The sequence below is a fragment of the Dipodomys spectabilis genome, unplaced genomic scaffold (assembly GCF_019054845.1).
Source record: "Dipodomys spectabilis isolate Male_0828 unplaced genomic scaffold, ASM1905484v1 ptg000006l, whole genome shotgun sequence".
Lineage (NCBI taxonomy): Eukaryota > Metazoa > Chordata > Mammalia > Rodentia > Heteromyidae > Dipodomys > Dipodomys spectabilis.
In genome coordinates, this window is record NW_024870683.1 from 9,332,378 (window position 1) to 9,353,371 (window position 20,994).

At 46.3% G+C, this 20,994-nt stretch overlaps 1 protein-coding gene across 2 annotated transcripts in view; it reads right to left on the minus strand.

Moving 5' to 3' along the window:
• The window catches only part of Shb (SH2 domain containing adaptor protein B), a 133,671-nt gene that overhangs the window by 35,604 nt on the left and 77,073 nt on the right, over positions 1 to 20,994 (minus strand). For both annotated transcript variants that reach the window (XM_042697972.1, XM_042697981.1), the window contains one exon: positions 5,725 to 5,940. In XM_042697972.1, coding sequence (XP_042553906.1) covers positions 5,725 to 5,940 — 216 coding nt within the window. The remainder of the gene's footprint in view (positions 1 to 5,724; positions 5,941 to 20,994) is intronic.

Below are 20,994 nucleotides of genomic sequence, written 5' to 3' on the forward strand. Positions count from 1 at the left end.
CACGTGTTAAACATTAATTATGGCTGTTATTCATTACACAGCAAAAAGCTCCCTGTACAAACACAATTGTTAATTTCCTTACAGGCCCAAGGCATTCTGGGAAGCTATGAGGGAGACAGGAAGCATTCCTGAAAATGGTCATGTGGAAGATCCATGACCAGGTCTGAGATTTCCTGTGGAACTCTGCAGAAGGTTACGACTATGGAAGATGGGCTCAGGGGTCAGGTAAGTAGAGCAAGTATGGAACGGTGCCTGAAGCACACATCGGCATATCATCCACATTGATATGGACAAGGAGCAAGGTGAATAAAGAGCAAGCAAAAACAACTACTTCTAATTCATCACTCAAGCACCAGGCATGCTCAAACCCACCTTTCCCCACTTAAGACATCAATGCTACAGTGGACACCCAAGCGCTCTGCAGTCAGACTGGCCTCAATTCCCTGCTGTGTCTGCAGGCAAGTTGCTCACCCTCTCTGAGCCTCAGAGACTCAGCGTGTGATGACACGCTGAAATGGCGTGAAATGGCACTCATTTGGCAGGGCTTCATAGGGTTAATCTATATAAGTTTGAAAATAGCACTCAATGAAAATTAGCTTCTGGTCAGGGACCTTCCCTTCTTGCCCTACCCCCACTTATAAGGATTACTTTAAAATCAGGCCACTGAGCTGGCTGACATGACTCACAACTATTCAGGAAACAGACATACCTGGGACATTACTTTCCCTCTCTCTGGCTTTTCATCCTTACTTGACAAGGCTCTGACGTACACTGTTGCAGCAGTGACAAGTGACAAGTTTGTACCTGGTTGCTCCAGAATAAAACATGTATGGGGTGTGGCAGGGGCCAGCCCAATCCAGGAGAAGGGCAGGAAAGGGACCAGTCATGAAACCACCTGAGCCAAGCTTGCACCTCCTCTCCCCCCTACCTGGACTCCCTTGTCTGCACCTGATACGTGGTATATACTTGGTCCCCAGGTCCGCAGCAGAAGCATCAGCTGTGAACTTATGAGGAATTCAAATTCACACAGCTTCCTCTGGACCTACAGCACCAGCAGCTCTGGGGGTGAGACCAAGCAATTGGCTTAACGCTGACAGCCGGTGGCTCTGACTGGAGTTCAAGTTTGAGACCCCTGTTGTAGGTAAACTAAACAATCAGAAACATGCCATTCCTAGAAGACAGAGGGGGCAGAGGAGACCCCCATCTTACTTGGGACCACTGGCTTGGGTAAGATGCTTGGAACCCACAGTAGATGTGTTTTTTAGGCTGTCTCTGCTTCTCATTGCTAGGCATAATGGGAACAGGCTTTGTAAATGGGGCCTCTGTGGCTGCTAAGTGCCTCTTTTTGCAGTCCTATTTTTATATTAAGTTAAACTTTAATTTAGCGAGCTTTTAATTGTTTCCAGCAACAATTCTCATATTCCTGCTGCCTCTTTAGGGCTCACAATGTCATTTTCCTGGATCCTAATAGAGGCCCAATGTGCCAAGTGTTGTGACTGTCCCCACTCTACTAGGTAGGAAAACTAAGGCTCAGGGAACTTAAGGGGTCCTGAAGCTAGTGATGGAGGAGCTGGCATTTGCACATGGGATTGTCTGACTCCTGCCCCACGGGACAAGATATGAGAAACACACTCGCCTAAACTAGGGTAGAGAAATCCATCAAGGAGCTAGTGAGGGAGACAGTTAAGAACCAAAAATAACTGCTGAGCAAAATACGTCATATGCCTGAGTCATATGTCTGTCTTGCATCTCTGTCGCTTGCTGGCTGACTGAGCCCAGGGCACTGTCTTAAAAGTACCTTCAAGGCAGACAAATTTCCAGATGCTGAGTCACAAATGAGGTACTCTTTCTCAAAAGGGCCTATAGGGTAGGTACCCTTTGCACACTCCCCTGCCGTCTACATTTACAGCCAAGCACTGTGGTTATTTCTTCTCAGGCCCAAGTCTAGATTCCTACAGAAGTAGATCTCACCTCTGTTCGCTATATGCAAAGGAACCTCTGATTATCTCTTATGTTGGACAGCCAGACTGGCTCTGTTGCAAAGTCTTTAGTTGCTTGATTCCTCTGCCTCAGTTTGCCCAGAAGGACAAAGGGAATAGGGAGAGGAAAACCCCAAACTGCTCCCTAGGGACTGTGGAGTTACAGGCCCAAACCATACTTCATGCAGTATCTTGGAAGGCATGGGGAAGTCTGGTGTCATCTGGATGAGTGTGTGCTTTGGAGTAGACCTGGAAGGTTCCATGTTTGGTTCTGCTGCTGACCGGCTGTGGGCCCTTGGGCAAGTCTTGCCTTCTCTTTGGACCTCATGGGAAGGGAGACCGGAATGATGAGGAAGGTGCTTGGTTGATGCTACCCGTCCTGCCGGCACACTCCTGAGGGGATGTTCCTAATGCCCATCAGGAGCCCCTGGGTGAGGACTGCTGGTCTCCTGTCTCAGTGAATGAAACACAGGACACTGGCAATCCAGAGTCCTTCAGGGATGTGCAGAGTCCAGATCTGTGCCACTCCACTCCTTATCCACCTTTTTGGAACCCTCTTTGTCCATCTTCCCCAGAGAGACATCATCTGAGGCTTCTCGCCCCCTTCCTTGAGCTGCAAGTGTCACTGGGGGCTCAGAGCTATACCTGGTAGGGGAGGATAAACCAACAAAACCAACTTTCTCGCTTCATGAATTTGTTGCTGTAAGACTGTAGGATGGGGAACAGACCAGATCAGGGAGCTCCAGAAGGCAGGTGTCTGCTATGTGAGGAGGAGGCCAGCAGCTTGAGGGGAGCTAGCGGCACTCTATGGAAAAAGGGACTGTAGCTCATGCCTTACAAATCAGTAACCTGACCTGGCATTAGTCCTGGAGCTGAAACTCTAGTATAGTCCACTGTCACATCCTAAGAAAGAGAAGCAGGGATTATCTAGGGCTCTTTTGGGGAACTGGTAGTATTTCTTACCTACTAGTTCTAAATCCTTAATGAAATGTGGACTGTGGACTTCTGAAAGAAGGGGAAGACTTCCATTTCCAGGAAATTAAGTACATTTACACCCTCTGAATGCTGTGTGGTATCTGGAAAGTGACAAGGGTACCCAGCCTGACAGAGAGGGGAGGCTGACTTCCTCACATAGACTGCTCTGGGGCCTAGCCAGGAAGGGCTTCCTGTCAAGATCATCAAGCAGCGGAGCACTCTGCAGGGCAGAAAGCATCTCTGCTTCATAGAGAGAGCTGGCTCTTACCAGCATGCTGGGGTCCCCACAGAGGGATGAGGTATGCTTCCATCCCTGGCCCCAAAGCTGCCTGCAGACCGACCTGTTGTGCCGGTTGAGCTTCTGCCAACTGCTCCAGCATGCAAGCTAATGGCACACATTTAGATCTCACAGAAATGCTCACCACTAAGCTGGGCCCTGCGAAGGTCTTTCACACTTTCTGCCATTTGAGAATTTGAAAGGACTAGCTAGGGTTCCCTGCTCAGGCTTCCTTAGTCTAGTTAAACATGAACATTCAGAAAATATGAAGGGACAAAAAAGAAAAAAACAACAAATTTTCCCAGCCAGTTTCATCCCACACAGTCACTCCATGACAATAGATCCTGTACCCCATATGTGAGAACTCATCACAGACAGCTTGCCTGAGAGCAGAGAAAAACCGGGGGAAGGGACTTTTCCAACAGGTAACCGCAATGAGAAGTTCATACTAGCTAGCACTGTCTTCTTCCTGACCACACCAGTGCCTGGCTGCAGCATGAGTGCACAACACACACTCACGCACACACCAGCCCCCCCATCTCTCATGCATGTACACACTCACACACCAAGGGTGACTCAGATGGAAATTCTCCCCTTCATTCCTGAGCAGTCACACTCCAGAGTTGACAAATGGAGCCATGGTGATGCTTTTTAGCAAGCCAATGGAGCTGTCTCAATGCATTATTTATTACCTGACAAGTGACCCTTTCTTCTCACATCCCACAGTCACTTGGGAATGGAAAGTGACTAAAGGCAGGTGCTCACAGCATCCTACTGCCTTGAGTGACAGAGTCTCCTCCTCTTCCACCCCAGGAATTAGAACAGAACCAAAAGCTGCTTGTGACAAGCACATTCAACATCTACTTTGGAGTGGGATGTGCAAAGTTAGGAGGCTGATGACACAAAGGCAGGGAGCTGATTCTGAATGTCTGCCATCAGTAGCCTAATATGTGACTGCTAAAGATCAAAGAGACAGTAACTCAGTAACACAAAACCAAGATCAGAATGAATATGTGTGGGGCTTATTACAAGATAGCTTTGCCTGACACCTTATGATCCACTGTAAACAACTAAATGTTCATAAGTTCTACACCACCTTTAGGCACAAATGGGCAACTTCTGTCTTAACATCTTCTGAGAGAGATGTTTTGCAGGGAAGTGCCTCTCATTTGAACGCCTACACAAATCACTCGGGATCTTGCAAAACAGATTCTCACACTGGAATGGGAGCAGACCATTCTATTTCTAACCAATTACCAGGTTACTATACATTTGTAGCCAGTAGCATGGGAAGTGAGTGAGTGAGAAGTAAAATGCCAAACTAGACTTAGGTCCCCCCTGCAGGTGGCTAGTTTGGGACAGGGAAGATGACACCCTTCCTCATGTCAGGGGCCCTCTGTGTCCAGGGGAGTTGACACCTGAACACCTTCAGTTCTTCCATCAAACTGATGTGAGTCAAAGAGCAACCAAACTCCTCCTACCCCTGGATCACACAGCCCTGTAGGAGCAGTGCCAGGGGGCAGTTCTTGGATTCTCTTGGATCTAGAGGCTGTGAAATGCACAGTAGAAATATGGCATGACTAAGGACCATCAACCAGCCACAAAACTACTCATTGGCTCTTGACCAGGTGCTGGGGATGAAGAAATGTGATGAAGCAGGTTCTCTTCATGGAGTTCATTGCCAGGCAGGCTGTCACTCAGTGTCTTTCTTTTGGAATTTGGCTTTCCACTTCTTAATATTAGACACAAGCATTTCTTACATTATTATAAACTCTAAACATCACTTATGAGTGGCTGCATGATATTCTACCATATCAATCGCACAAACACTCACTGAAACAATCCTGGGACACTCAGTTTCCAATTTTACATGACTATAAAAAGATACTTTTTCTGAATTTTAGCACATTAACTTTGGCGTTGATTCTCAGGAAGAGAATTAGAATCAAATAGTATGAGTTAAGTAAGGATTTATGGCTTACATATGGCCAGACCACATGTTCTGAAAGGGCCAAGGGACTTGAGTACTGTGATGGATACCTGGACTCTGGAAAAGTAGTCTTGGAGGAGAGAGGAGGTTGGCTTAGCTGGGATATACCACACCTGAGCACTGAGTGGGCCCAGACCACAGCTGAGTGAAACACATAGCAGTTCTGTAAGCCACATATAACTGGATGGGACCATGGGGGCCCCATCAGGCTCAATGGAGCAGCAGCTCTGCAGATGGTTCTTGGAGTTTCTAAGCATCTGAGACATCTCTGAAGATAAAGATACTGGGCTGGTATAACCCTGATGTTAGACTTGAGTTTCTCCTTGGCTTAGATTCCCTCCTCTTAGGGACCCACACACATCATCTTTGAGGGGCCAATCAGTACTAGGAAAAAGGACAGCCCAACTGGATTGTCAAACAGTCCTGGCATTATATCCTGATCAGTTGGCACCTCATATACATCCCATTTACCCAGAACCTTGAGCAGGGTTCACAGCTCATACCTGCCAGGGCAGGGATGGTGACCCGGTTCCACTCCCATGGCTGGTCATATTCATCAGCGGGCCTGTCATCATCCTGGGGCAGCTTGCTCTCTCTCAGTCGAGGACTCATTGTGCTCTCTGAGTCTGAGTCCATGCTTTGGCCTTCGGGCTCATAAGGGGTGTCGTACAATTGGATGCCTTTGTGTTGGGACCGGACACTTTCCTGCCTCTGGAATTCTGCAAGCAAAAAGAAAGAAAGTGGAGATGTTACCTGGAACCCTTGCCAAGGAATAGCCTTGAGTTCTGAGTTGCAAGCTGAGGAGATGAGGCCAGCAGGGGAACAGGCCCTTCTTGTATTCATGGAACCCCTGTACCTAGAAGCATCATCTCTGCACTTTCTGGGAAGGGGTTGCTCATGAGGATCACAGGCTCTTCATATAATGACAGCCCTGGAAAGCACCCTGCTTCCATCCACCTGCTCACCTGTCTTCAAGGGCAGGGCCCAGATATGAACATAATTTGTAGGTGTGTTTTCAACCTACCCAGCACCCTTGCCTGACAGCTGAAGAAGGTCTTCCCTGCAGTCTGGACTTTCAGACCACATATGTACAAGGAGAGTAGGCCAAATGATTCTCCAGTTCCCAAGCAGCTCAGATTCATTTGAAAGAACCAAGCAAAGACCAGATGCAGTGGTTCATGCCTGTAATCTCAGATATTTGTGGAGATTGGGAGGGTTGTAGTTTGAGGCCAGCCTATCCCCCTATCAAGAATCCATCTCAATCAATAAACTGGAAATGGTGACATGTACCTTCAGCTGGGAGGTGTAAATGAGTATTGTGGTTCAGGCTGACCCAAGTATAATGGGGAGAACCTTTTAAAAAAGAAGTTTAGACTCCAGTACCATCAAGAAGAAAAGAAACAAAGAGGGCAGGGAAAGGGAAAAGAAAATTTTTTCCTGAGAAGATGGGGTTGTTATTTCTCCTCTAGGAAGCCTGAATGATGCCTCCCTGGGTTCTCTCTCCCTAGAGCATGCTTATCTTCTAAGCAGACAGAACATATCTAGTGGCTATGTTAGAAGTAATGTCCAGTTTCACTTCTGAATGAGGAAGAGTGAGCTTCTGGAGAGGGTTCTATAGTCTGGCTCCAGGGTGGGCTAGGGGGCAATACTGGCTTCATAGCGGTCCTAGGTAGGGGATAGGCATTTCCACTGGTGTTTATCCCAGGAAAGGCAGTAGGGGCTGGAAAGATGGATGTTGGGGTACTAAAATTAGGTGCTTCTGGGTCAAACAGAGAAACTTGTTTTTTGATCACGAGTACTACCTGTGCAGGGCCTCAGGAGAGTTCACTGTCCAGGCTGATTCTGGAAGCCCACTATTTCTAGGAAATAAATGACACCTGGGGGCAGCGGCAGTGGGACCTGGAGGAAGGTGGAGGAGGAAAGAGGCTGCATCTGTACTGATAGCTCTGGCAAGTAGTAGCAGGATCAATGGTGCTCCTGGTGGGAGGAACAGCATGAGCCACAGTAATGTGCTGTCTCCTTTAACGTCCTCCTGTTTTTTTTGAGATAGGATCTCGCTAGGTAGCCCACATGAAACTCCAACTCATGATCCTCCTGTCTCAGGCTGAGATTACAAGCATGCCCCACTACACGTGGCTCCCAGTTTAGTTATTTTAGTTTTTTTCCCCCCCCAATACTGGATTTTGAACTGAGGACTTTGCATTTGTTAGGAAGGAGCTTTACTACTGGAGCCATACTTCCAACCCCTTTTGCTCTGGTTATTTTTTACAGTCTCCTTTTATCTGGAGTGACCAAGGTGGTGAGCCATCCTCTACTGACTTTCTCTACCATAGTTGGGATGACAGGAGATGAGGTCTTGTGAACTTTTTACCTGGGCTAGCCTCAAATGGCGATGGTCTTCCTGATCTCAGCCTCCCAAGTAGGTAGGATTGCAAGTGTGACCCACCATGCCCCACTCCTACTTGTTTTTTTTTTGGTCGTGGTACATATATGTAACAACTTTAATCATTTTACCAATTGTTAAGGGCACAGTTCAGTGCTATCAAGTCCATCTGCACTATGGTAAAACCACAGTCATCAACTGTCTTAAACCTTTTCATCTTCCCAAACTGAAACTCTGTATCCATTGAGTCCTCATTTTCCTCCGGTCAAGGGGGACTTGTATTTTGTCTCTAGGAATCAGACAGCTCCAGTGGCCTCTTACACATGAAATCATGTTCTTCTGTGACAGGCTTATTGTACTTGGTACGAGGTTTTTCCAAGATTCTTCCATGTTGCAGTATATGTCAATTTTTCAAGACTGACCAGTAGTATTTCATTGTGTAGACAGTCCCTGTCTACTTGTACTGAAGCTCCCAGTTCAAGACGGTGAGGGAGTGGAGGAAAGACGGGTACAAAAGGAGTGAGGGGGTATGAGAGGGACGGCTTTTCAAGCATGCTTGAATCAAATATTCCCCAACCTGGGGTTGTTTCCCCCCACCCTCACTTTGCTTGGGGTGCTGGGGGTTGAATTTAGGGAACTGGAGGAGGGGGCCCTCACAGATACAGACCACTTGGGAATTTGTTCTGAGTAAATTTTCAGATAGGAACTGAGCTAACTTTGCCTGGGCTGACTTTGAGCTGCAATCCTCCTCCTCCTCCATTCTCCAGAGACCATAGGCTACAGTCCCCAACTTGCTTTTGAGATAGGGTGTTGGTCACTTTTACCCTGGCTGGCCTCAAATTTATGACCCTCTTGTCTCTACTTCTCAAATATCTTAGAATATATGCATGTACCACCATATCTAGTCCCTAAACCAAGTTCTAATGGCATAAAGATATGGCAGAAAATCATTTTACTACAGACCTTGAAGAACAGCTGATTAAACATACTCAAATGACATTAGTCATTTGGAGCATGAGGGCTACTTTTGGTCTGGGTTTTATGGTCCAAGCCCACTCACATGCCCAAAGCCTTGGTGGAATCCAAGCCAATGGTGTTGTGTGGTGATCTTTTTGTTTTTTTTTGGTTGGTTGTGGGGCTTGAACTCTGGGCTTGGGCGCTATCCCTACGCTCTTCAGCTCAAGGCGAGCCACAGCACCACTTCCAGTTTTCTAGTGGTTAATTGGAGATAAGAGTCTCATGGACTTTTCTGCCCAGGCTGGCTTTGCACCACGATCCTCAGATCTCAGCCTCCTGAGTAGCTAGGATTACAGACGTGAGCCACCGGTGCCCAGCTTGTGTGGTGATCTTTAGTGTTGCTTTAATTACTTTTATGCTGGTATCTTCCAAACCTCTCTTAATCACATATGGACTTCTTTCTCTTTTTTTTTGAGTTCCACCTGGGTTGTTATTTACTAATATAATTAATATTGTTTAATAAATTCATTTAAAAACAAACTCTATATTACCATCCCACAGTTATGATCCTTTGCCAAAAATAGATACTAAACATATGAAGAGTGAAAGAGAACGAAGGTACTATTGTCTGCCCTGCCCTGCTAGGAAGAAGCCTGTAGCTTGCTTTCTCTATTGAAGGGGAAATGGCGGGGGGAGGGGGAGGTGGGGCACAGGGGGCAAGTGGTGTTATACACAGGATGCATAAAGTAAATACCTTATTTGGCAAATAAGAATTATTTATTTCCTCCCCAGTTGCTGGTGGCTCACACCTGTAAATCTACTCAGGAGGCTGAGATCTGAGGATTGAGGTTTGAGGTAGCCCAGGCAGAAAACTCCTTGAGATTCTTATCTCCAATTAGCCAACAAAAAGCTATAACTGGAGGTATGGCACAAGTGGCAGAGTGCCAGCATTCAGCAAAAAAGTTAAGCAAGAGTGCACAGCCTTGAGTTCAAGCCCAGTACCAGCACACACACACACACACACAAAATTACTTTCAGCTGGGCACCAGCGGATCACACCTGTAATCCTAGCTACTCAGAGGATGAGATCTGAGAGTCATGATTCAAAGCCAGCTTGGGCAGGAAAGTTTGTGAGACTGTTATCTTTTTTTTTTTTTTTTTTTAATTTTTTTTGGGTCCGGTCATGGGGCCTGAACTCTGGGCCTGGGCGCTGTCCCTCAGCTCTTCAGCTCAAGGCTAGCACTCTACCACTTGAGCCAGAGCACCACTTCCGGCTTTTTTCTTTTTGCTTATGTAGTGCTGAGGAATCGAACCCAGGGCCTCAGGCATGCAAGGCAAGCGCTCTACCACTGAGCCACCTTCCCAGCCCTATGTGAGACTGTTATCTTGAATTAACCAATTAAAAAACCTGAAGTGGATCGAGCTGTGGCTCAAGTGGTAGAGCACTAATCTTGAGTGAAAAAGCTCAGGAATAGTGCAGGTCCTGAATTTAAGCCACAAGACTGCTGCCCTCCACCACCACCACCTCTGCCCCCAGCATTTTATCTCTCTAGAATAAACAGGAAAAAAGATCTCTGACTATACAGTTCCCAGGCCACTTATAATACATCTAGGAGAAGGTGTACGTACCCTCATATTTTGTCAAACCTTTCATTGGTCCTTCAGGTGAACTGAGATCATTTATTAGTATTGAACACAATGTTTATTTTTTTCTTCCAGGGAAGAAGAAGAAAAAGGAAAGCAAGAGCTACAAAATGGCAAAATGGACCTCTTAATTAAGGTCCAGTTATTACACATAACTGTAAACTGCTTAATGTACTCAACAATCTGATCTGCTTCACACTGCATTGCAGGAGTCTTTACCATCTGCTGCGCTGCCCCCCACCCCCAAGAGTGGTCTCACCTCCTTGGGGGAGAAGGCTAAGGCCAGTGACAGAGGACTAAGGACATTGGGATGCAGCTGTTAAAGCAGGGAAAACCACCTCTTCATCACCCTCTTTCACAAGCAGAAAGAGCAACCTTAGGCTCTCTACAGTGCCTCTCATGCTCATTGAGATGGAATGTACTTCTATCTGGAACAACCTGCTTACTCCTCATAGAGCGGAGCTCTAGGTACTCAGTGAATGTAGGTAGAAAAGATGAATGAGAACTGACAGCCAGACACTACTTTACCACCAAATTCCAGTTAATTTATGAAAGACCCTGACACCAGTGATAAAGGACCTGAAGAAAACACCAAATATGCATTGTTTAGTATTATACAATATTCAGAAGAGACAGATATTCTACATAAATACCAGCCTAAAAGGAAAACATGTGCTGTGAGTAGATTAGCTATTAAATCAGAGGGACTTGTGCTACCTCTCAAGCAGGATTTATTGTTCCAGAAGCATCTGTGCCTCACCAAAGCTGAGCTGTAATGGCATGCAGTTAAGGCAGAGGATGTCGGTAATGGTAATCATTAAAACAAGCCTCCCCCTGTATTACATGAATTCAGATTTTCATTAAGGCCCTAACAATAGGGAACAGTTAAGTAAATTATGGCACGTTAACTGGATGGAATATTAAGCAGTCATTAAAATGATAAATCGGAAGATAATGCAGTTACATGGGAAAGTGTGCATGAAATTATGCTAAACTAAAAAGTAAAATACTAAATTGTTTATGTGTTGAGAGAGTAAGTGTATAATGCAAGCTTTCTAAAAAAGACGTGGGCAATGTGAACAGTACCCAAAAGGGAATTCTATTCTTTGCTTGGGACTTGCTCAAAACTAGCACTGCACATAATGTCCTTAATATCAGAACCCTACTGACAGCAATACTGTAAGCACAGACATGCATGAGTAGAGAGCTGAAAACCTGCCCCAGGAAGGTAAACAGCTATTGTGTAGAGCAGAAGGGATTATTGTATAATTATTTTTGAAAGTTGTAAATAATGAATAAAGGCACTAGTAAAGAAAAAATGTAATTAAGATAGGAGCACATGAAAGTAAACAGCCTGGGTCTTAAGAGCTGTGTTTTGTAAACAGCTGCCTGTCCCTCCTTCCTGGGAGGGAAGCCAAGGGCCCCAGCAAGCCAAGGGTCCCTATGCTAGGCCAACTCACCAAACATCATTGCCCCATGCCTAATAATCAAGCCTGTCCTTCTTATTATCTAGGTCTACTGTTGCTGGTCCCAAGACTGACCTAAAAGGGAAGCTGGAGGCCATATGTTTTAAGTCACAAGTTATCTGGATGTCACCATCTACACATTTTGGAAAATAACCTTTAATATCAGGTGGCAGGCTGTGATTTCATGCCTCTTAGGCAGCAAGCAGAAACATTAAATTGACAAGGTGCAGATTTCTGTTGACCTCTGAAGTAAAAAAGGTTTTCAACTGGAACAAAACATGAAGAAAGAACAGGAAAAGATGGCATTTTTTTTTAAAAGAATCAGAGAATGTTAGAACTTGAAGGGACCCTAAGAATACACCTGGGTACATTACCAGGGGGGCTGGAAGGTATGCTGTCCACAGACTGCAGCAAGCAGAGGTCTTGTGTTGCATGGAGAGAGTAGGTGATAATCTGAGGGATGATGGAGGGAAGGGAGATATGGAGAGAGGGCAAGTGCAAGCCAGGATGAGCTGGGACAGACCAGCAATCTCCTGAGGGTGTGATGGGGGTTTAGAGTCCCCCATCTACAAGCAATGAGGCCCTGTACTTACCAACTCTGTCTTCTTTCAAAAACAAACAAACAGGGCTGGGAAGGTGGCTCAGTGGTAGAGCGCTTGCCTCGTATGCATGAGGCCCTGGGTTTGATTCCTCAGCACCACATAAGCAGAAAAAGCTGGAAGTGGCACTGGGGTAGAACACTAGCCTTGAGCTGAAGAGCTGAGGGACAGCACCCAGACCCAGAGTTCAGGCCCCACGACTGACCACACACACACACACACACACACACACACACACACACACACACACACACACACACACACACACACACACACACACACACACACACACACACACACACACACACACACACACCCCAAAACAAAATTAAGACTACATTTTAAAGCACTAAGGCAAGGACAGCCCATGTGCTCTCTGCCCCTGAACATGCTGTCTCCCCTATTATGAACACCCTTCTGCCATCGTGGCACATGTAACGCTGATAAACCATCATTACAACATGTAGTCTACAGCTTATATTAAGAGTCACATTAAGGTATTTTATATGTCCTGGGCCAGCGGTCGGGAATGCCCTGCTCAAGGGCTATGTAAAGTCTGGGAAATCATTTGGCAATGATGGGACAGAAATCGGAGAAGGAAGCTTGGCTATCATCTTAGATATACTCAGCCTCCTCTGGCAGCACCACCATCTGTCCCATACCTAGTCAAGTAGCACTGACACCCAGGATATACATAAGGCTATGTGATACTGCATCTAAGAATGAGGAGGTGCTTTCAGCTGTGAGAATCTGAGGAGGCCTTACAGAATTTAGGCTTGAGGTCATGTACAGTGGTGTGGCAGAAAGATAAGGAGATAAGATGAGGCCCAAGGGACCAGAAGCTCCAATATGTACATAATTGTTTAGGGAGCTGGGAGTTTACAGGCACCCAGTGGAAGATGAAGCCACTGGCTTCTGAGTGGCCTTAAAAAAAAGCTGCCTTAGAACAGGGGAGGGTGGCACAGGTGTGTCAGAGCCTCAGTGGAAATGACAGACGCTGGCTTGTAGGTTCCTCACCTCTAATTTTCCCAGTGAGGCCTGTCTTGCAATCTATAATGCTCTCAAATCATAGGGTAACAAGCTCAGTAGAGATGTGTGGCCCACAGAGGCCTCCATTCTTAGGTCCTGATGTCACTCGTAACCCAAGAAACCAGGACACTGCCAGTGGTGGGCACACTTGGCCATGTATCCCCAGCTATCTGACCTCTCCTCCATGGCTGGCCAGCCATGGGAGACAGCACCAGAGTTGTGGGTAGACAAGGTTCAGTCCCAGCCAGGGTCAAGAAGGGCTGCATTACTGGAAAGATGGACTAGACTGTCTGACCTGGAGGCCCTAGATCCAGGAGCTGTCAGGGAAACAGCACAGGGCCAGGGCTAAAGACACTGATATCACACACTGCTTGGTGTGAACTTTGACTCTAGTAACTGCTTGTCTTGAAGCAAGTTGTCTTAATTTCCTCATCTCTGGAGGGGGACCAACTACATCCACATTAGAACAATGTGATGAGGACTAAGTGAATCTATACACATCAAATGTTTTACCATCACATATTGTTGCTGTTATTTTTGGGTTGTTTTTTGGGGAAGAGCAAACTAGGGTTAGAACTCAGGGTATCGTGCTTACAAAAACAGTGCTATACTGAGCTACTCCTCTAGCTCTATATCAAGTCTGGTACATGGTGTAAAGAAAACACTCTGGGAATTGCATTATTATTTCAATTGCCATTGCCAGGGAGCTTCCTTGGAACCCCATTACTAAGACTTTTCTACCTCTGAAACTCTCCTTAGCCCCCAGAACCTCAGAGGCTTGCTTACTGAAATCCTGACAGGCAGGCTAACCCTGCATTGGAAATGAAAAGGCTTCAACACCAACCTCTGAGCTTTCCCTGTTTCTGGGTCCAGAACTTCCAATTTCAGTTGCTGCTTTACCAATATAGCACCTCCATGTGAGATCTGAGCTCAGGATCATTGTTTGTGGGTAACACGAAACATGGGGGAGGTCTTAGGTATGTCCAATAATCAACATATATGGAAACTGAGGTCTACAGAAGGAAAAGAGGCCCAAAGATCAGGGCTCCTTCCTGTCTCTCGCAGAGGCTTTCTGACATCTCTTTTACCAGCTTGTCAAAATCTCTGGGAGGCAGGGTATCTATTTCAGACAGGCCTCTGAGGTGTTAAAAAGTATATCCGGCACCTCAGACAGAGTGATGAACTCCACAGGAGCAGTAAGCGGCTGCTCATAATTAGACATGCAGCTGAAAACTAGTCTAGTGCCAGGGTACCACATCAAAGGGGAGACAGAGGGCTTTCTCCCGATCTGAACTGTTCAAACATCTGCTGGAGAAAGCCTTTCCTCCTAACTGGAGTACTTTAACAGGCATCGGAGCCCAGGTATTCCTTGGAGGCTACAGTGACCTCAGGACAACAGAAGTCCTTCGGGGTAAACACAGTAGACCAGCAAGGACAGAGCAGCAGATCTACATATGCAGGCCTCACCAACTCCTCTATCCAGAGCTTTCTAAAAGCCAGGAGACTGACAGGGTTCCTTTTGTCATCTTTTTTCCCCCAGTGTGAACAGAGGCTGGACTCCGCAGAAACAGGGATGTGGACAAATAACAATGGATCCCAGAAGCAGCACAGGCCTGTCACTACTTGGTAAACCTGTATTGCTTGCTCTTTTGTGCTCAGCCCAAGAGCAGGGGAAAGGCCTGTGCCTGGAACCAGGAAGTTCAGTGTGCTCTCCCATTCCTCGGCCATCTGTCCAGTGACAGGGTCTTCTCTTGACCCTTTCTGGCCTGAAGAACCAGGGGGCAGACAAAGCCTGCACACCTGATGACAACAAATGTGCTTTCCTATGATTTAAAAGACCACATGGGCCTCAGTGCAGAGCTTGAGGGTGCTGTGTGCCATTACTGCTGTGTCCTTCAGCCCAGCCGTCACTGCATCCTCCAGTGACTGCTTTCGCGTGCAGAGGCCTCTGGGCAGCTAGAAGCCACTCTAGTTTTGAGTCCCTGTGGAGACTCAATGAGCTGAACTCACTGTTTGTGCTCTGCAGTCAAGGGAAGTAGGCAGATGGGTTTCCTTTCAAAGAAGTCACTGTCTCAGAGGAGATAATACCTTCATTCCCAGTCCATCTAACAGCTCAGTGGGGAGTGTGCCAGCATGCCCCCCCCCTTGCCCCCACTCACTCATCCCCTACTATGTGCTCTGCTGGACCCTTTGCCAGACACTAAGAACTCCAAGGTGTTGGATGAGGCTGCTGGCCCTCAGCATATTAGCAAAAGAATCAGGACACTGCCATTCATAAACACTGAGTTAGTAATGGCTATGCATTTCTAAGCACCTATTTGTGTCAGGCACTGTCCCAGGTGTTAGGACTAAAGTACTCCTCCTCATCTTTAAGACACAGAGAAAAGAGTAATACAGATGAAGTATCCCTTATCTGAAAATCCAAATTAAAACCTTTTTGAGAGATGACATGACATCACATGTGAAAAATTCTACACCTAACTTGGTGCGAGTTGCAGTCAAGAAGCAGGCACCTTAAAATTACTGTATACAAGCTGGACATTGGTGGCTCATACCTGTAGGCCTAGCTACTCAGGAGGCTGAGATCTAAGGATTGAGGTTCTAAGTCAGCCTGGGCAGGAAAGTCTGTGAGACTCTTATCTCCAATTAACAGCCTGAAAACCAGAAGTGGAGCTGTGGCTCGAAGTGGTAAAGGCACTAGACTTGAGCAAAAAAAGCTCAGGGACAGTACCCAGCCCCTGAGTTCAAGCCTTATGACTGACAACACACACACATATACACACACACACACACACACACACACTAGAAAACAACAATTAAAAAACCTCAGATTGAGGCTTACATAAAACATGTGAGTTTTATGTTTACACTATAATATAGTCAAGATATCTTATTATAGACATATAATTATTCCTAAATGTGAAATCCTGAAAAACTTCCAGTCCCAAGCATCTTGGATATTCAATTTGTGGTGCATTTTATAATGTCAAAATGGGGTCTAAAACATTGTAGAGACTAATCTTGGCTAACCCTTTCTGACCAGCTCCAAGAACCTTCAAGTGATACACATGTTGACAGGTGGGTGGAGGCAGAAAGTACAGTCCCAGAGAGGACTGGACATTTCAGGGAGCAGGTGATATTTCTCAGAATCCCAAGTCCTCATGTAAGCAGAGCCCAAAAAATGAGGGAAACCATAGGAGCCTACTGTCACAAACAGAATGGTAGATAGAACATGCACAGAAGTAGATAGAGCACACACAGGAAGAACAGGAAGGTTTGCATGGGTACAGGTAAGGTGTGTGTGTTGGGGGAGGATAGCTGAGGTGGGACAGAAATGAGTTAAGTCATGGAAAGAGGAAAGTTGGATTTTGAGATAGAAATTAAATAATTCATGTGGCTTTATGTGCTCATGACATAGGATGAGAATTGGCTACTAAAAGAGATGGAACCAGGCTATGAAGGCTGAAGGTCCAAGACAAGGAATACAGACTAATAATGGTCAGAAAAGTGGCAAAGGTGGCCTGGTTCCTTAAATCAGGTTTTGTGCTTCACACATACACAAATCCATTAAGTGGAAAACACTGCAGTATGTGGTACTCAGTCATAGATGACCTCAAGATTGGACCCTTCAAACACTTAGGGCTCCACCTTTTCAAGATGCTCAGGTTCTCAGAGAATGGTGAGCACAGAAGTAGATCACATGATCTACTTTGGTGGCTAGCAAATGTGGAGGTACTGGCATTACCATGAGGATAGGGACAGGGGCCAAACCAGTATGGGATGATGCCACTATATTTTTGGGCCAACCCTGAGTATCTCTGGATTTTCTTGGTAGGCAGAGGCCAGAACCCAGCAGGGCCTTCCCACAGCTTCTGCAAATGAGATGTATGTCCAGCTTTCCTTCCGAGTACCGATGGGCTATGGAAGGTCAGTGACAACAGATGCAATCTTCCCATCTGCTGGACTTCCAGAGGGGCCACTCTTTAATGTAATAAGACCATGGAGGATGGGCTTGCATGTCACGCCCGTAAGGCTTCCGCCTCTCATCTCACACTGTGGGGACCTCACTCCTTACAGAGCTCTTCTATCTGCATGTTCTCACAATCCTCAGAGTAGGGCTTGGGGTAGCAGTGGTGCTTGCAACTCTTTGACTGACACTGTATGTGGCTTACTCAGGAGTGGTCAGGCAGAGGAAGAAAGACTCAACCAGAAATTATATAGTAGTGCTACTCTCAAAACTACTGAGCACATTACATCTGTGCCAAGTGTACTGTATCTGGTTTCTCATTTCATTCTTAAAAACCAATATGAGGTACCTTATCCACAGTCTTTTTATTTTTTTTTGGTGCAGGTCTTAGGGCTTGAACTCAGGGCCTGGGTGCTGTCCATGAACTTCTTTTCACTCAAGACTAGTGCTTGAACACTCTACTTCTGCTTTTTGGGGGGTAGTTTATTGGAGATAAAGAGTCTCACTGACTTTCTTGTCTGGACTGGCTTTGAACCACAATCCACAGATCTCAGCCTCCTGAGTAGTCAGGATTACAGGTGTGAGCCATTGGCACCTGGCTCTGTGTGTGTGTGTGGGGGGGGGGTGTGGGTGTGGGTGTGAGTAGGTACTGGGACTTGAACTCAGTTCCTGGGTGCTGTCTCTGAGCTTTTATGCCCGAGGCTAGCACTCTACCACTTGAGCCACAGCTCCACTTCTGGCTTTTAAGTAGAGATAAGAGTCTTATGAACTTTCTTACCCTAAACTGGCTTTGAACTATGATCTTCAGTTCTCAGCCTCCTGGGTAGCTAGGATTACAGGTGTGGACCACTGGTGCCCAGCTTAGACACTGTCATTTTATGAATGGCCACAGAACGAGTGGTGGACAGAGGTAGACAAGCTCCAAAGCCCACACTCCAACTGTGTGGTCAACTGTGCACTCTTGGCTTCACTATAAATGAAGAAACAATATGAACTGAAGTCTGAAAGGGAAGCAAGCCTGGAATATATCAGACTTTCCAAGCCATTTCCTGCCTGTAGTTGACAGTCTGCTTATCAGTCGGGATGAATGGAGCCATCTCAGAGCAATCCCTCACAGTCCTCAGGTTTAGCTGATGAGGTCCATATGCAGGACCTCCAGGCATCCTTATGGTCGGGCAGCAAGAAATCAAAAGGTAGTACTCTGAGGCAGAGAGCTGCCCATAAGGATGGAACTCAGCACATTCTGGATGCTGCACAGGGTGGTTGACACATGCTACTAGTCCTAGTCTGGCTGGCACTAAGCCAGTGATTACAAGCTAACCACGAGGTAGATGCAGTGTACCACCTTCCCCAGCAGAGCCAAGGCCATCGCTTTCACCTACCAGTTTTTCTGGCCACAGTGGTCAAACTTTCCTGAACACCTGTGACTAGTCATGGAGTCACTGCCTCATGCTGAGAGGCTGTTGCTGGCATCATGCCCTGTGTCCAGTACAGATGCCCAGTGGAAGTGACCTGCTGAGATCTAGTGAGCTCTTTGTCCAGTCTTCCTCACAAGGGGGAACTAATCCCCCTAGGGGCTTATAGACAACCTCAGCCTTCTGGGTAGTGATGAGGAGGCTGCTGGCTGGGGACCAGTCTGCCTCTCCGCTCACCAGCTGTGTGACATTGGCCAAGTGCCTGATCCTTTGGGTAGATCCCTCACAGCTGAGGTAAGAAGGACTGAGCCAAATGACCTTGGGACTGTTCTGAGTCCCTTAGTCTAAGGGTCCCATATCTCTTCCTATTCCATTGCTATATATAGCTCTAGCACTTGAAGGAGAAAGTGGATACATATAAGAGTACCCATCCTATCAGCATATAACCTCAGGATCCAGCCACCTGGTAGCAAGTTCCAAAATCTAGCCATCATGTACACTGAGAACCCTGCCTAGTAAGAAGCTCCACTTTAATCAAAAGCTGTGCTTTTCTGTATAGGCTGTTAGTTTAAGTGTCAACTTGCTGGTCTTCAGAATATAGAGAGATATAGGGTCAAACACGATTCTAGATGTTTTATTAGGAGTATTTTTGGATAACACCAACACTTAAATTGATAGAAAAGGTAAAGCAGATTGCTTCCCCACAGGGAGGTTGGCCATACCAATCTGCTGAAGGCCTGTATTGAACAAAAAGGTTGATCCTCCCCTGAACAAGAATTCTCCTGAATGACTGCCTTTGAATTGGGACATCAGTGTTCTTACCTTTGGTAACTACACAACTGACTCTCCTGACTACACCTTGGCTCACCACTGGACTACACCAGTGACCGACTCATCTAACCACTTGCTCTCGAATCTCCAGTTTGCCAAATTCAAGCATCTGTCACCTACAAGACAACTGCCAAGATCAGGAGATAAGAAACCAGCATGGATCCCGAGTAAGGGTTTATGATTCTACACTACTGCTTTCCAAGTCCACTGTTACCTCTGCTATCGTTAACTTACCTCACTCGTTTTCCTTTGCTAGTACGGGGGATTCTACCATTTGAGCCATGCCTCTAGTCTAGCTATTTTGTTGGTTATTTTGGAAATGGAGTCTTGTGAATATTTCTGCCCAGGGTGGCTTCAAACCTTGATCCTCCAGATCTTAGTCTCCTAAGTGTGAGCCACTGATGCCTGATTCACCCTGCTCAAGTGGCTTTTTCCCTACCAATAGCTGTTATACCTTCCATGTAGTATCCCACCAATTATGTGGAAGGAAGCCTCTTAAAAACAAAAACAAAAAAAACAAAAACAAAACAGCTCCTCCTCAGTGGCCTAAAAAAGTGTCCTGCAGAGCTGAGTGTTAGTGGCTCACTGCAATCCTAGCTACTCAGGAGACAGATCTGAGGATCAAGGTCCCAAGCCAGCCCAGGCAGGAAAGTCTGAGACTATCTCCAACAAATTACTCAGGAAAAGGTGGAAGTGGAGCTATGGCTCAAGTGGTAGAGTACTAGCCTTGAGCAAAAGAAGTTCAAGCCCCAAGATTGGGACTGGTGCACGTGAGTGAGCACACACACACATGCGCATGTGCATGCATGCCTCCCCCCCCCCCTTGCAGGGACTCCACTCTGTGAAAGGTGTAATCTACTTTCTGGAACCTGAAAGCTGAGGCACTATAGGAGTCTAAGCAGAGATGGACTCCCCACTGGTGACCCCTTCCATATGGCTGCCCCTAATGACCCAGCCTGAAATGCTGCTGCCCCAGAGTCAATTCCAGTTTTCTTCTGATTTGCCCCACCCCCATCACAAACCCCCACTGCTAGAGGCAATGCAGAGGCTCAAATATGAATCCAAACCTGTCACTGGCATCTATTTCCATCCTTGGGAGCCTGAGATGTCTGTCACTTTCTAGCAATGTGCATGCTCAGCTCCCATTCCCACCCTACTTTTGAGGGCTGAGTTCAAGTCTAATCTATCCTGACACATCCCCTGCGATTCCTACCACAGAACCTGGCTCCACAGATGCTCTGAAAATACTGGCTGAAGGAACAACAGTTTTTTTTTTGTTTTGAAAATTCAAAATTTAGCACAGAAAAAAATAATTTTACAATATTTGTGTACTCTAGGGAGTGTACTCACAGACTGCTAGAGGGAGTATAAACTGAAAATGGCCTGAAAAGAGGTAAAATTGATAGAGCTAACAAAATCTAAACACCGTATGGCCCGAAGTTCTATTTCTAAAAATACCCAGACCCACATGCAGAAATAAAT